The sequence below is a fragment of the Botryllus schlosseri genome, chromosome 6 (assembly GCF_051294905.1).
Source record: "Botryllus schlosseri isolate E-star chromosome 6, Bs_hap1, whole genome shotgun sequence".
Lineage (NCBI taxonomy): Eukaryota > Metazoa > Chordata > Ascidiacea > Stolidobranchia > Styelidae > Botryllus > Botryllus schlosseri.
In genome coordinates this window covers 13,892,657-13,910,740 of record NC_137241.1, presented here as the reverse complement: position 1 = coordinate 13,910,740, position 18,084 = coordinate 13,892,657, and the positions used below count along the sequence as shown (strand labels likewise).

The 18,084-nt window shown below is 38.2% G+C and overlaps 1 protein-coding gene across 3 annotated transcripts in view; it reads right to left on the bottom strand.

The window, feature by feature from the left end:
- Positions 1–532: 532 nt before the first annotated feature.
- LOC145440298 (SH3 and PX domain-containing protein 2A-like) overlaps positions 533–18,084 on the bottom strand; it is a 38,202-nt gene continuing 20,650 nt past the window's right edge. The window contains exons 14-20 of one of the 3 annotated variants that reach the window (XM_080317865.1): positions 7,447–18,034; positions 6,799–6,926; positions 5,868–5,984; positions 5,162–5,268; positions 3,785–3,901; positions 3,454–3,574; positions 533–768 (exon numbers count right to left, since the gene is read on the bottom strand). In XM_080317865.1, coding sequence (XP_080173991.1) covers positions 17,759–18,034 — 276 coding nt within the window. In that variant the 3' untranslated portion in view covers positions 533–768; positions 3,454–3,574; positions 3,785–3,901; ... (2 more) ...; positions 6,799–6,926; positions 7,447–17,758. The remainder of the gene's footprint in view (positions 769–3,453; positions 3,575–3,784; positions 3,902–5,161; positions 5,269–5,867; positions 5,985–6,798; positions 6,927–7,446; positions 18,035–18,084) is intronic. The other 2 variants (XM_080317863.1, XM_080317866.1) reach the window with 2 other exon arrangements.

Genomic DNA, 18,084 nt, shown 5'->3' with positions numbered 1-18,084 from the left:
GTCTTCCTAATTGAGATTTCGGTTACATATAAGGCCAAATTCGACTGATATACATAAGTCAGCACTGTAGGAACGCTATGGCGGGTATTTCGGGAGCCGGACCGGAAAGTTGACCTTTTTTCAGTCAACTACCTGCTAATGTGAAAGAAAAACTGTATTTTCCTGGAGTTGAGCCTCTTTCTTTTTTAGTCAAGCGACCACGAAGTGGGAAAAATTTACCATTTCTTCAGGATTTTCCTCCGGCTTTGAGAGTTATCAATACCTATTTATATCTATAGCTAGGGGAGACCGGGGACAAATGTAACTACACTCTTAGCGAAAAGAGTGGTTATACACACCCCAAAAGGTGGTACACGAAAACAGAACTTACGTAACCCTGCCGGTGTGAATGACCAGAATCCACCCCATTCCTTGCGGTGTATATCAGATATCTCACCCTAGCCATTAGAATTGATTGGGGCGGAATTTCAATATATACACCCCACTTGAAATCCTGCATCTTCTTCCAAATGGCACGCTATTGCAAATAAACTTTCTTGATTGCATATATTCGATATCAATTGAACCATAATAACATAAAATGGAAACATATTTCGTGAAATAACAAAAACAGAGATCCCAGCGACGGAGAAAAAAATTCACTGAAAATACTGCTCGAAGAACATTGCCCATGTAGTATTGGGAAGTCGCCTCCTCCAGGTTTCCGAAAAACACTCTTGTACGGCGAAGGCTGAGTCACTATCTTCAGCAAGAACTTGTGGCATCATCCTGAAATCAAAATGCATATTCACAACCCAAATAACAGGCACATATGCTAACATGCATAACTTAATGAAAGACCACAAAAATAGAAGCCATTACAAAGTATATATATTTTCACAAAGTACTTACAAAAAATCAGATGTTACACTTGCTAAGGAATTGCAGCACAGACTGTGGTCCGATAGGGTGAACTGACCGCTATAGGAAACATGTTCACACACGATCACTGTATGTGTGGGCAATTAGGCATCGACAAGATGGAAATTGATGGATAGTTTTCATGCAAACCGCATGTAACAGGCAGACTTGGACAACTAGAAAACGTTCCCTTTTTCCAAATTGGATTGGAATTATATTACAACTACAAGTTTTTTTTCGAATTAGAGTAGAATTAAAATTTGAGCTACACAGTTGGAAATTAGATTAAAATTATAATTCTACCTAACAGTTTTTTTTCAAATTAGATTAGAATTAGAATTACTGAAATCGCCAGAAGTTGAATCAAACTCCGTTATCATCAAATCATAGTTCATCTTATGAGCATGAGAATAGCAAATGTCTACTGTACAGTAGGGGTGTTAAAAAATGACTTTTTCTTTCAAATCTACTCGCTACTCGATAAAATTGTTAGGTTACCTAATTGAAGCCTGCACACCAAATTTGGTTTGATTCCAACCAGTAGCCGCATTGCTGCAGGAGAAGAAAGTTTTTTATTTATTATATGAAAATGAACGAAAAAAGATTTAAAATTTTCTGTTCACCCCATTAAATTGTTAGGTTGTCTATAGCAACAATGCTCAACCGATTTGGCTCAATTCCAACCAGTGGAAGCGGAGTTATTGCCGTCACAAAATTTTGGATTTGAATAAAATAGTATTTACGGTGAACGATTCTTTAATCATTTATGACTGTTTTGCCCACCGTAAATACTATTTTATTCAAATCCAAATTTTTCGAAATCAATAACTCCGCTTCGGCTGGTTTGATTTGAGGCAAATTTGGTGGGCATCGTTTCTATAGACAACCTTACAATTTCATGGGTGAACAGAAAATTTTGAATTTTTTTACTAATTTTTAAATAATAAATAAAATACCTTTCTTCTCCTGTAGCAATGCGGCTACTGGTTGGAATCAAACCAAATTTGGTGTGCAGGCTTCAATTCCGTAATCCAACAATTTTACCAAGTAGCCAGAAGAATTTGAGAATAAAGATTCATTTTTAACACCCCTACTGTACAGCAAGCTTGGCCCGTTTCGCACTATACAGTTCTCCTGTAGCATTTCCAGGAAAACCAGACATTAGATTAGACTTAAAATTAGACCATAGAAAGATTTCATACATTCGATTAGAATTGGAATTAGAGCATAGAAACATTTCACAAATTAGAATAGCTTCAATTAGGATAATTAGACAACTAGAATACTAGCAACACCGCCTATATCAGAAATAACTGAATATATTTTTGAAGATTCTTGCTGTTAGCAGTGTCATATGCCATTAATAATTTTATATTAGTCGCGAAGATTCATATCGCAATTTTCAAGGTAGAATCCTCTGAAAATCTGCGTATCATACTTAACTATTTTTCCAACATTTCGTATTCTACTTCCACTTGGCGTAGTTTTGACTTGTATTGGGAACTGTTGCATCTACTTGTAATCGAGTATAAATTGAAGTTGGTATTTCTACATCGACTTGAGTAGCAACGCTGGTAACTTTGACCATCTCTGCTTTGGTTTACCTCATAGATGCGACTAGGAAAGTTGACATCAGGTGTCATTACTAGGGCAATTTTTTTTGACATGTCAAAAAAAGTCAAAATTAGGTCAAAATTGTAGCGTTAGGTCAAAATTTGTCAAAATTGTTTACAAAATTTGTCAAAATTGTTTACAAAGTCAAACATTTTTTGACCTCTGCATTTCGTTTGTATCGTAGATTTTGCGCTGTCGGTGAACTTATCATTTGATATTTTACAGCTTGTAGCCTACTTTATAGGCCTACCGTTGTAAACGAACCATCGTCTGCTCATTGTGAATCATAAAGGGTCAAATGAAACAAATATGGACATGGTTTTATGGTCAACGTACCACAATATCCTAGCTGAAGCAAGAATGCTTGGACATTGCATGGTTCTTATATCAAGAAGCGCAAGCTTACAAATTGTGATATAGACAACATTGTCAGAATGAAGCAACACGGTTTGTCACCAGCAGTGTGCACACAACTTGAGTGTTGTCAGCCAACAAATGCTGCTGTTGAACGTTCTTTCTCCGTTCTTGGCAAGCTACTTAGTACGGACAGACACTTTCTACCCGAGAATGTAGGAAAGGATCTTTCGTTGTACTACAACAAATTTTAATTATTTCCACCAGAATACGTAATGTAACTACTGGAATTCTTCATAGGGCCAGATTTCGTTAAAATACTAGTTTTTCATGTAAAAATCTGTCAGTTTTTGAGCCCAAAACGTTTTTTCAGGCCAATCTACTTTGTAAGGACAGACAGTTCCAACCAGAAATGAAGATAAGTAGTACAATTTTAACATTATGTGCGAAAACACCTAATTTGCATACGTGAGGTCAAAATTTGGTCAAATTTCAGTTTTTTTAAGTCAAAAAAGGTCAAAATTTAGATTTTTTAGGTCAAAATCTTCCATGTTTTAGGTAAAAAAAAATTGCCCTAGTCATTACCAAAGTTGTCATACCTGCTGGCTTGATAACGAGTCTTTCAGTTTTCGCAGCAAACTTCTAAACTCGGTTAGTTCCTATGATATAATCTTGCTCTTGTAGCATGCAGTCTTTAAGCAGCATCCTAAAATTAGAAGAAAATCAGAGAAAGAGATGCATGGACTTGATTTAAATTTGACTACTTGGTATTAATGCAAAACACGAAACGTTTTCTAGTTGGGCAATATTGACTTTCAGAATGGATTCAAAGCGACCGCAGATACAGGTCTGATTAGAAAACCTTGACTTGCCTTATACATGGAAATTAGCAAATTAGCTGGATGCTAATGATTACCTTGCAATATGTGCTGTTTGATAACGATCCATCACTGTTTCGCAGCATACGGTTTTATGGTTCAATGCGACGTCGACTTGGTTGAAATGCCCTGACATGATCTTGTATAGTAACATCCTAAAATTGAAATAATAACCATGAGGTATAAACGTTTAGTTGACAATTTGGATTGGATTCTAAACTCATCTGATATGTGCGCTGGGGGTCTTCAAAAATGGATTTTTTTCTCAAATCGTACTGGCTACTTGATAAAATTGTAAGGTTACAGGAGAAGAAAGTTTTTTATTTATTATATGAAAATGAATAAAAGAAGATTTGAAATTTTCTGTTCACCCCATTAAATTGTTAGGTTTTCTATAGAAACATTGCTCAACCGATTTGGCTCAATTCCAACTAGTGGAAGCGGAGTTAGTGCCGTTGAAAAATATTGGATTTTAATATAATATTATTTTTACGGTGACCGATTCTTTAATCAGTTATTACAGTTGTGCCCACCGTAAATACTATTTTATTCAAATCCAAATTTTTCGACATCAGTAACTCCGCTCCGGCTGGTTTGAATTGTGGCAAATTTGGTGGGCATCGTTTATAGACAACAATTTCATGGGTGAACAGAAAATTTTGACTCATTTTAATATAATAAATTGAAAAAACTTTCTTCTCCAGTAGCAATGCGGCTGCTGGTTGGAATCAAACCAAATTTAGTGTGCAAGCTTCAATAAGGTAACCTAACAATTTTATCAAGTAGCGAGTAGAATTTGAGAATAAAAAGTCATTTTTGAACACCCCTACTGCACCGCAAGCTTGGCTCGTTTCGCATTCTACAGTTCTCCTGTAGCCTTTTCAGGAAACCCAGACATTAGATTAGAATTAAAATTACCGTAGACCATAGAAAGATTTCATAAATTCGATTAGAATTAGAATTAGAGCATAGAAACATTTCACAAATTAGAATAGCTTCAATTAGTATAATTAGACAACTAGAATATCTAGTTGTCCAAGTCTAGCAACACCACCTGTACCAGGAATAACTGAATATATTTTTGAAGATTGTTCCTGTTAGTAGTGTCATATGCCATTAGTAATTTTATATTAGTCGCGAAGATTCATATTGCAATTTTCAAAGTACAAACTTCCGAAAAACTACTTACCATACTTGACTATTTTTCCGACATTTCGTATTCTACTTGCGCTTGACGTAGTTTTGACTTGTATTGGGAACTGTTGCTTCTACTTGTAATCGAGTATTAATTGACGGGGTATTTCTACATAGACTTGAGTAGCAACGCTAGTAACTTTGACCATCTCTGCTTTGGTTTACTTCATATATGCGACTACGAAAGTTGACATCAGGTATCGTTAACAAAGTTGTCATACCTGCTGGCTTGATAACGACTCTTTCAGTTGTCGCAGCATACTCCTAAACTCGGTTAGTTCAAGTGATATAATCTTGCTCTTGGAGCATGCAGTCTTTAAGCAGCATCCTAAAATTTAAAAAATAATCAGAGAAAGAGATGCATGGACTTGATTTAAATTTGACTACTTGGTATTAATCTAAAACACGAAACGTTTTCTAGTTGGGAAATATTGACTTTCAGAATGGATTCAAAGCGACCGCAGATACAGGTCTGATTAGGAAACCTTGACTTGCCTTAGCCCAGTGGTTCCCAACCTTTTTCGACCCATCGCCCCCTTTTCAAGGTCAACACAGATCATCGCCCCCAAAATTTTGTGTACCGAAAATTGGGCATACAAACTGTAATCACCGGCGGGTTGACTAAAAAAAAAGGTCAAATTTTCGGCTCGATGTCTAATTTGACACACTTTTGTAACTAAATTTCCGTGGGTTGACTAAAAAAAAAAGGTCAGCCGTTTTGACGCGTCATCGCCCCCCTATCGCCCCTTCCTATTTTCGCCCCCCGTCGCCCCCTTTGTCCATTTTCGCCCCCCTGTCGCCCCTTTCGTCATTTTCGCTCCCCTAGACCGCCAAATCGCCCCCTGGGGGGCGATATCGCCCACGTTGGGAACCACTGCCTTAGCCTATACATGGAAATTTGCAAATTAGCTGAATGATAATGATTACCTTGGAATATAAGCTGTTTGATAACGACCCTTTACTGTTTCGCAGCATACGCTTCTACCGTTAAATGTGACGTCGATTTGGTTGAAATTCCATGATATTAGCTTGTATAGCAGCATCCTAAAATTGAAAAAATAACCACGAGGCATACGGTAAACGTTTAGTTGACAATTTGGATTGGATTCGAAAGGCCCACGACATCCGAAATGTGTACTGATGTTGTAGCCTTGACTTGCTTTATGCTTGTAAATAAGCGAGTTAAAGTACAATTTTGTAACTATCCTACGCATAGTATATTACTCACCAACAACATATTTGATTTCACATTCACAGAGTAAGAGTCTGCTACTAATAGCAATCAGTCCTTGAATCTAACAAAAAGCAGATTTGTGCATATGCACAGATCGTGTGTATGTCATATCATGAGTCAAGAAGTGCATATATTATGATTTGTTTATATTGATCGAAAGGATAGTTTGATTAACTTTGGCAAGGCTATGTTTGCCTCTTCATATTGGTCAAAACATTGAAGACCCAGCTAATCAGCATTGTTGCACACCGAGTTGACCGCAGTAGTGCGCATTGCTACTCAAGCAATAGATGTCAATTTCTACTCAATGACAAGCATATAGAAGTGGCTATGTCAAATCCATGTCAAGCTGCTTCAAATTAAAATAAATATATGAGCAGAACTCAGAGAAGTAGTTTCAAAAGAAGTAGTCTGGTTGATGGGTCACATACTCTTAACAGATAGTCTGAGTTGGCCACTGCAAAATATGTTCAATGAGGTAAGCCTGTTCCTAGTCAAGCCTCTCATATTCATAGTGATAGCAATATAGCATCGTCATATTTTCACCCATGTCATAATATCATTAACATTTACTGGCCCCAATTTACGGGGATCGAAAGCTTTCATCAAATGTCCATTGCTCACCTCAGATACCATTGCTTCATATGCTTCAGCCCTTTGCTGTTTGTATGTTACACTTGTTTTCTCATGAGGAGAAATCGATAATTTCATTCTTCAAGAGCCCCAAATTTGCGATCTTTGCCCATGCAAGTCTGAAGTAGAATAGATAATATGTTTACCTTCCTACCATAACATAACATAATATATAATGTGTATATAGCTCAGTGATAATGACAGGGTGATAGGCCTATAAACATAGCTCTGCATAGTCAGTGGTAGGCTACCCTTTACACTTAAACAGGTCGTGATGTGCTTTGGTAATCAATATAACGACAATCGAGTCGATTTTTTTTTCAATGCACTTACAAACGATGTCGCTCAAACCCAAATTACCGTAGTTTATAATCATAGCTAATGCTGGACCTGTCAACAGTATCTCCATTAGAGACATTGAGCTACTGTGTCTTGGAGATTGGTATAGGTACTGGTGATACAACAATTTATGTGAATTCAATGTATCGTCACTACCGGTACGTTTAAAATTCCAACTTGCTACATATAATTCTGTTCAGTACAGCTGCGACACTGAGTAACAGGAATCGGATCAGTACTGGAAACGCAACGGAACAAATGTTCTTTACTACAATAGTACAGATACGAAATGTAACTCACCATCCAGATATTTTCAATCTCGAAAGAGGCTTTCTTCACAGATTCACGACGACTAATACGGTTAGTCGATAGCCAGTCTGGTCTCGCGCGGCAATACGGCATATAACGAAACATTTTACATAGCTGTAGCCAAACATAGCAGCAGCTGTTCTGGTGACGACGGTTTGTATATTCCATTATGATGTGACAATTGACTCACTGATGTAATAACTATATTGAAGTTAAGGATCTCCGGAATATTTGTATGTATACTATAATTGATTTATCGGAAATATGGATTTGATAGCTGTGAAGCTGCAGATTGCATCATAATAAGCTTCAAAAAGTCTTGCAGTACTAGATTTATCTTCATAGATCGAACCATTGATACGATCCGAAAGCTGTATGCGAATTGTCGGTTAGGCTTAGTGTGCAATTCATAAAGCTACCAAATAGTGAATAACACATCAATATAGATATGAAAATAACCAGGAAACTTTGCCCAATTTAGTCCCTCTTTCGCCCAATTCAATGATTGTTCCGTGACGTAACCTGGTGTTCCATTCTAATTTGAATTCTTGCTACGCCCATATTGCGTACTGCTCATATAAGTTTGTAGCTGAAATTTAACTCCTTCTAGTATTCCCAGCTCTAAATACCCTTAACCTGCATTATATTGTGGTTATACACTAATGCTGTGCGAAATAGGCCCGATATATTTTGTACATATAGGCTACGTACAATGTACATTGTACAATTGTGCATTTGACGTGACATGAAAGAAATTATAAACCAGTATCGTGACAACTTCATAATGTGTCGTAATTTTGCCACACACTTGAGATACATCGGTCACACTATAGTAGACAGGGTGAAATTTCAGCCAAAGTACGAGTACCGCAGTGCACGATAAATGTGAATTACAATATGATATTGCGGACTTAGCTATTTTTCATTCATGTCAATGTAGCACACGAACTTATACAACGAATGCTTATTTGTCACTGTAGCTGAAACTATATGCGTAGGCGAATTTACTTGATCGAACCGGGTTAAATCCATAAAAACTGAACAATGGAACATTGCCTAAGCCTACCCAAGAAGCCATAAAGACACGGACAACAATAAAGTGGGCGAAAACACGCATTTTCGGTGGATAATTCAACCCCAAACAGAATATGTCCTACACGATCTACAGTTAGACACAGCAGAGAAGTTCTTAAGTGCCCATACAATGATCAGTACAGCGATTCGACTGGATTTTTAACAAGAATGCAGACTTGCCGCACCCCTGCCTGCTTAACCAGGCTTCTGACCGACACAGACTTAAAACTTCAACAGTCAAGTTTTGTGGAAGCGGCTAGCGCGGATTGAATCCCAAACTTCATATTTGTCTGACAAAAGGTGTAATCTTTAACAATTCACCCCAAATGCCAATGCTTGGGGTGTATATCTTATGGTATATGTGTGTAGGGGTGCGTTCGGCTCATTTCCACCAATAGCTTAGGTGTAAATGACAAATTTAGTACCCAATAGGTGTGATGACCCAAAACACACCCTACGCTAGGGTGTGAATTGCGAAAACACACCATTTTCGTTTACAGTGTAGGATGCAAATGTAACAATCGACCTCACCGCTAGTAGGATGGAGAAATCAGCTTGATATTTTTTAAGTGCGCATGCAGTAGTTATCTCTCCTATTATACCTGGAGTTACCTTGAGCTACGATGCGAAACCCCGGAATAATTTGCAAAAAACGAATTTTTGACCCTTGAGTAAAGTTTTTCTGGTCTGAACCTGGAATAATTTGTCTAGACGAATAGTACCTCAAGTAGTTACAACGTAATATGTGTAGCTGGAACAATGTTACTATAGTCTACCGTGGTGATAGAAAGAATAGGACTTGCATCGCCGGGAAGGTACCATACTGAGACACTAATCATCAGTGTTGGGATCAAGTCACTACCTTCGAGTCACGAGTCATCTCGAGTCATTGCAGATTTTGACTCGAGTCAAGTCAAGTCAATCGATTTTTGAAGGTGACTCGAGTCAAGTCAAGTCACTCGATTTTTGGAGGTGACTCGAGTCGAGTCAAGTCAAGTCACGAGTCAAGTCACAATTCAAGTCAAATTGAATTTTCGAAGTATGAGTGATGATTCCAAGTCATAACAATATTGACAGCTGTGTGAAAGACAGATTAATTAGCCTTTATCTTGAATCAAATAACGAATATAAAGTTAAATATACATGCAAAAAGGCGTTTTGTCGCACACGCACACGTAGAACTGCTAATACAATACGTGAGTAACTGTATAGTTACATGCTATGTATACGGTCTGTTATTATCAGCAAAAAATAGAGGACCAAATACGAAGCCTCAGAAAAGTTTAAACAGATTGATATGGTACACTAGCCATCTACACAACCGTGAGAATATAAACGCATAAACTATATTCATTCGATATAAATCATACAAGAAGGTCGATAAAGGTGAGAACTGCGCAATGTAAACACTGCGCCATCTAAGAAACATAACTATTAGATTAATCTACTACTACCACTGCAACGTAGCTGTGATCATTTCGTTTGCGGCCAATTTATTTATGATGTAACAATGGAGGACCGGTGGAAGTGGAACGTACAATAAGTTTAAAGACTGGTTGCTCTCACGAGTGTCACTGGCGTATCGCGACTTATCTGAATACACACATGATAGGCTACAGTGATTTAGTCGACATCATTTACTTATTGATGACTTGAAATTGACTCGTAAATTTTGCTCCGAGTCACGAGTCAATCGACATTCTGAAGCGCCGAGTCAAGTCAAGTCAAGTCATTTTTGCAAAGTGACTCGAGTCAAGTCAAGTCATACGAAAAAGTTGACTCGAGTCTGACTCGAGTCAAGTCATGACTCGAGCCATCCCAACACTGCTAATCATGGTCGAGCGTGTCAGGGGCAATCGTAACACTCTGTTACTTTTACCCCGTTACAATATGTTATCAATTCTGAACGTCTTTGTTCATATGTTGGTATCACCATTCATCTACTGCAGAATAATCTTGCAACAGCCAGAAGTTCACCAGAACAGATACTGCCTTGCGATACCTATTCTAACATGATCATCTGTCGAAACGGCCATACAAATAGTGGTGATGTGAATCTGACGGTTCGGTTATTTTCGTGATTCAACCACCCTTTCTCATGTTGATCGACTTTTGGTGTGTCGAACTTCAATAGTCATGGCTTAATTCTCGTCCTCTGACTTTGATCATGGCCCACTTACATTTTGATATTTGATGTGAACAATTTATGTTAATTTTCTACAGCACAGATAAATGTCATTATAGCTTTGACGCCACACTATGTTGCGTCCTCGTTTTACTATACTATCATCGGCCCATTCAACCAAGATATGTCAGCCAGGTCGGTTTCGCACCTTCGCAGGTGACCGAATGACCAACCCATTATGCCCGCTGAACAACAGAACCTTGGTAGAAGAGGCCGAATATGTGTAGGGAGATGATGGAATGAATGTGTCTCTTGTACACTTTAAGCTTGAACAAGACACGAAGGGTGATATTGCATTCAGATGCCATCAATGCGATGGGGCGTAGCCTGGAAGCGTTCGAACGTTTCTTCCGTTAGTTTCATGCAATATTACAATTTGTGCTTCCGTTTTCGTTGTTCATTTAGTTTGTGTTTAGTTATAAATAACACTGTTACAATTGCCCCGAGAGGGTGGTACAATTGCCCCTGGGTACGGGGCGATTGTAACATTTGAGCAGCGATTTTTGCGACCCAAAATTTCCATGATTGATTGTTGATTGACTTCCAATTTAGTTTTCATATCAACTATCGAGTTGTTGGCTTCTTTATATAAAAGTTTGGAAGTGAAATTTCCACGAGAAAAACACGTAATGTTGGAAAATACGAAAAGTGTTACAATTGTCCCCGGTCTCCCCTACTGCTCGTTCAACTGGAAAGTTAGGGCACATTGCATTGACACAGCAGTGACGTTAGTAGTCATACTCACAACTTTCCTGCAATTATATAATTAATAACTACAGAGGCCCAGCCAAACAAGAGTATTTCTTAATATTTCTTAATATATTTTGGGGGCCGCAATAAGGCTATCTGAGGGCCGCATGCGGCCCTCGGGGCCTCACTTGGGAATCACTGATCAAAGATACCAGCAGTAAGCTACTCGTTTGATAGTGATACTATAGGTATAACCACTTTGTTGACTCAACAGAAAATTGTCCATTTACTAGCCAAAAGGGACGAGACACATATGAGTATTGTAGTTGAGCTATTCAATGACAAATTTGATAGCTTTATTCTCCTCTTTTATCTTGGTAGAATGACCAATTGGTACAGTAGGAAATATATTTCCGTTTTGCAGAAGTACCATTTTGAGGCCTATTTTATGACAAAAAAAGATCTCTCATCAGGTCATGTTAATATTGATTGAATAACTGACGAGGACATGAGGGTATTTCATATTCAAATAGGGCAGTAAAAAGTGAAAAAAGCTGCGATTGACTTTCTACCAAGTCAAATATTCAGGGGACGTATTTAGGGGGTAGGCCTATGCGTAGGCTTACCATATTTTGGAAATCTAAAAAGAGGACACTTTTTCAGATATTTGAGACTTGCAAAACCCGAGAAGAATTGTCAAAAATCGGTGAATTTTCCCCACTTTGTGATCGGTTGACTAAAAAAAAGGTCAACTTTCCGCTCAGAGCTCAAAATACCGTTTCTCTCCACATTGCTAGGTGATTGACTGAAAAAAAGGTCAACTTTTCGCTCAGAGCTCAAATCACCGTTTTTCACTCCGAAATACCCGTCGCAGCGTCACTTCTGTGCTAATTTACGCCATATCACTCGCATTTTGCTCTAAATGTGACCTAAATTTTAAAAAAAGAGGACAAAATCTCAAAAAAGAGGACAAAAGGGCGTCCTCCGAGGACACTTTCAAAAAAGTCAAAAAAGAGGACAAATCCTCTTAAAAGAGGACGTATGGTAACCCTACCTATATGCGTATCTTGTAAACAAGAGTCAATCTGGAAAAACTAATGTGCTATTCGTAATCAGCAACCTTGAAAACCCTAGAAACGACTCAGAAATGTTCTGCCTTATTCTTTTTCATTTTGTTGATCAGTGTAATATAAGGTGAAAACGAATATTTTGGGAGTCAAATCTGAAAAATTGATTGATGACCTTTATTTTTTTAGTCAACACGGTATCGGTTTATTAATGTTTTCATCATTTCAAAACTGCGATACAATGAAAAGATAGGAAGGTATCGAAACGACTTGAGTATAGTCTTTGCTGAGATCAGACACCCACCTTGGCCTAGGCGAAGTACAGAAGAGGCATGATTGACAAGATTTCGAGCAAATATCGCAAAATTGGCTGTTTTCTATTTTGGTAAAATAACTTTATAATTTCATAAAAGTGTCCTCCTTTGCCGATTCCAAAATATGGTAACCCTACACAACGCTGTATTCTACTAACGTAACATCGTTGGGTTATATTTTTCATCTGAACAAGTCACACACAATGTACAATGCGATAAGACACGATGCGATATCATGAACACTTGAACAGATAGGGAGGATGTCGAACGACACGCATCACTAGCGATCCTTTACTCTAACATCCGCCTCGGCCTAGAGTGCGCGATGTCACAGTTCTTTCCGATGTTGATCTTTTCTTTCAGAAGCCGCGGCCCTTTCTACGAGTTCTTTCCATTCCTTGTGAGTGCTTTCTACGTCGGGTCTTTTTTGGGCTTTTTTGTCGCCGTAATAACGGCAGTGGAAGAGGAGCCCAGATAAACCTCCGACGGGAAACGAACCCGATCCGTCTGCTTGGTCGGCGCTTATCGTAACCACTACACCACTACACATCCCCCCCCCCCCCGCTCGTGACCAATAAAGCCTTTACGATCTGGTCTTGGCCTGCGTTCATTTACGTAAGCAAAGATGATGTCTAGTAGCCAATGTACCGACTGATAGTTGACATTACAAACCGGATTTTGCCACGGATCGCAAATGTAACGTGACCCACTACCTGATATTTCGATGCATTGCAAAATAACGATTCACAGGACGTAAGACACCTATGTGCCTACTGCAATTCCATATTTCTCGACAAACATGAAATACTTCCGTAGGTAGGCGGTCTACACAAGTAAACAACAGTTGATACTACTGTGCTGTTAACAAATTTTCATTGTGATTATTGAAGAAAGTAGAAAGTGCCAATCAAAATTCCGGTGCCAACCAACATGAAAATGAGCCAGAAATCCGAAATTTAACTCCCCTGCGCCAATTGGCAATACTAACTGCGGTTCATGGCAAAATTTTCGTCGCACGCCTCTGGTAAAATGAGTAAATGACCCGCCACCCGTGCTCACTAGCATGCGTGGATATTTTGAAGATCTGCCCCGAAAACCAAGTGTTGTGGCGGTTATATCCCTTCCATTTTCAAAATGTACAATCTGCTAGTACAAGAATATCTTATTTCGTTAGAATTTATCACACTTGAAAATATTTCAGTACCTCATGCGATCTTTTAACTTGATCAAGCTTGATTTTCACGTTACGTGCTACGGTAGTGTGTATGACTCCCTTTTGGGCATCTTCAGACTGTACGAGGGCTCCCATGCCCGTCCCGTACCCACCTCACCAATGTTGGTATTCATATCAAAGGATTTCAACTATTTAGCCTACCTGGGCCGGTCTGCTGATCGATTTTTCTTATAAAGGTGATTGACGTGCGTCCAAAAACTGTACTTTCACTTGACAAAATTCAGTATGCAATGTTAACATTTGTAATTCAGCTATTCAGCATCAAAACTGATGGAGTAAGAATAGTAGGCCTATACAACGAAACTACTAAGTAAGTACTATAAGTAAATGTATATCACTGGTCTACAACAAAGCCAAGTATGCAGGTAGAATCATATAATGAAATACAGGGTCATCATCATCATTGGTTTACTAGCAATATTTATCAGTTCAATACACCACAAAAAAATGCGATACAATGAATAGACAGGAAGATGTCGAAGCGACTTGGATTAGTCTATGGAATCAGACACCCACCTTGGCCTAGGCGATGTAAAGAGGAGGCGTGCGCACTGAATGAAAGTAAAGAAGGGTATGAAATGTATGGATATTTGATCAAAACTGCACTGCATTGACTCACTCAGTCGCTCGAAATTTCATCATGACTAAAAAGTTACTTCGTAACTATTCTCTGGATATAAGCAAGTGGGAACGAATAAATAAATGTTCTAAATTGACGCCCTGTTTTATTGTTTTTTTTAAAGATACATTCATAGTAAACGTAGATGATAGATGTTAGCTGCCCAATACATGTAGTGTAGGCAGGGTTGCATTTAAAACAACGGTGTTTTAAAACAGGCCCTTTAAAAAAATTGTGCCATAGTTGTGTAGCCTATAGGCTACTTTCCAAAAAAGATGTTGTACGAGCCTACGGACAATTATCGCTCGATATAGCCGACGTATATCGATATGGGATGGTTGCAACCCTCGAAATAGTCGGTTCAACAGCAATAGTACAGATATTTCGTAAAAGGAACTACATTCAGGCATGGTATGGTATGGAACGATATTTCGGTATGGAATATGGAAGAGTGCAAGTATGGTATGGTATGGAATGTTCTTTTCATACTTCCATACTTTTTTCCATACTTTGACAGTTTTGCCAGAATCATGACAATGATCCTCCTTTCGATTTGTCAAATTGATTGCATACCTCATACAATCGCCCAACTGTGTAAGTGTGTATGTGTTCATACCGTATCTCAAATTGGAGTTATCACTCACCCACCCCGGTCGACATCTATTTGAATACAACAAAGTAGCGCTACGCGCATATGTAGGAAAATAATATTATTATTGATTATTCAAATCAAATCAAATCTAAATATCATAAAAATGAATGATATTAGACCGCTGTCGCGTTGTTACACCTTGCATTTCGCATATCGTAACTTCCACTCCGTAAACTCAATCAATCAATCAATCAGTTTTATTAATATTTTCGTCGTTTCAAAACACCACAAAACTGCGATAACTACTAAGGGAGTTTTAAGATCGTAGATTCTGAGAATGTAACAGTTACATGAATTTTATTTCTTGAAATTGGAAATAATTTTCTGCGCTTTGGTAGGATGATCATCATCACGCAATATCTATTTGAAAGAACAATCATTGTAATTCAAAATATGTAGCTTGTCTTGGAGCGACGTTACGATATGCCGGCCTCCGAGACGCATTAAACTTCATGAAATTGGGTTATCTGACTTATCTCTCTTAAACGAATAGACACCCTGATCTTGGCTAATGAATCTAATGTGTGGCCCACAGATTTGCGGGAAAAATGGACATTTGATCCGCTGTACCAAAATGATTGTAGTGATGTAAATCTATATTCTAGGATATATTCTAATGCAGTGGTTCCGAACCGGTGGGTAATTTAGGGGTTTCTGGTCGGGTATCGACTCACTTGTAAAAATATCACATTATTAACCTCGTTTATTAAACGTCTGTATGAAATGCTGATCGTATCTCCAATATTTTGGCCTATTAGCGGATTTGCGATTCAGCAATTCGTATTATCACTATCAGTGCCTCCAATTAGCGAGAATCGACTGGACAGCGTCACGCGATCTTCCGCATATACGTTGTTATTCAGTCGCATGCGACATGGTGTGATTGAAATCACCTGATTCGTTAGAATAAGAGTTCATATGTATGTGAACATGTATTCAGGGAGATCGCGGACTTGATAATTGATACCATAGCCGGACTCGTTACAGATGAAATGACCTATTTCTTTTCGAGTTATGTAGCGTGCGAAAGTGTAGCTTATGGCGGCTGATATCTAACAGCAGGAACTTCATCTGGCCCATGCATTGTTTGGGATTTACACATGTAAATTGATGCTACCTCGCTACATTTGGAAATATTTCAAACCCTACGTACTTTGCTGTCGGCTTACACATACATTTGTCGGAGGCGCAACATTGCGTTTACGGGCTACCAGTTCACTCTCATTCATTTCATTGCGTGCTGTTCAATTCTGGGGGTCTTAACTTTTCACCAATAACAAGTCTTCACAAAACTAAAGTCTCGCCAAATTTTATTGGAGGGAGCAATTTTAGAGGTTGGAAATATAATTTTCAGATTGTGGGGAATAAAGAAAAAAAGGGTTGGGAACCAATCTTCTAATTTCACAATACCTTTGATTTATGTAATTTTGTAGATGATGTTACTGCTAGCAGTCCGTTACCACACTAGATTTACATGCCATGAGATTCTTTTATGATTTCCAAATAATCCCGTGTATTGGCCTATATATTATACGTTCCGCATTCGATGATTAGGCAACACACATTGCTGACGACGTATAATGTAAAGAAACTGGAGACATCATTGATGCATCAGGGCTGTTTAAATGGATAATTTCATCCAAAAGAATCGGAATAAAAACGCCGCAACGTTTCCACATATCAAAAATAGAATATCACTTGAGAGGTTGGGCAAGTTGCGAAAGTATGGAAAAAGCATCAAATATGGTATGGAAGAAGGTTGCTATGGTATGGAAAATTGTCAAGTATGGTATGGAACGATTGGGCGGGTATGGAGTATGGAAAATTCCCATTCCATTCCATACCATGCCCTGCCTACATTTACCCAATATTTTCGATTGTCAATGTCAATACACTATGACGTCAAAATTGAATATTTTTGACGTCATAGCTGAAAAAACATGTCTTACCAGGGTCTTGTTTTAAACATGTTTGTTTTAAATGGATTTTTGTTTGAAACATTTTTTTCAATTGTCTTTTTTTAAGTTGTATAATTGTGCCATAATTGTGTAAATATAACTTCCAAAAACATGTTGTATGAGCCTACGGACGATTACCACCCGGTATAGCCGACGTATACGATATGGGATGGTTGGAACCCTCAAAATAGTCAGTTCAACAGCTATCGTACGTAGATATTTCTTCAAGGGCGAGCTATATTTACCCTATATTTCAATTGTTCATGTCAATCCAGTATGACGTCACAATTGAATGTTCGTGACGTCAAGGTTAAAAAAAAACATGTTTTAAACAAGGGCATTGTTTTAAACATGCTTGCTCTAAATTGAATTTTGTTTTAAATGCAACCCTATATACACGAAGTAAGAAGTTGTGAGTCTTGTGAGAAACGGCACTATACATTCCATGCTCATTGCTCAATCATACATATAATAGCATATACTTGGATTTGTATATGTATATATCCTTTGTCAGCATGCTGCGTACAGTTCGGATGGGGAGTCGACCAGAGCCACCTTCCTTTCCTCATCGCCTATAATAAGTGGATTCTTTTTATAGTGTTCAACCAGCTCTGGAAGCGTTGAAAAACAGGCTTCATGTTCCTTATAGATTCCGATGGCGTACTTTTTATCGTGTCGCAATCGTATATGAAAATTCCAGTTGATATTCTGGTGGTGTAATGTTAGAGAGTAAGGCTTATCCTTTTTCGCTCCTCTAGCGCTAGGACGCACAATGAAATAGCCTTCCTGTCAAATCAACATATGCATTGCAAAACTTAACATTTTACTGACGGCAG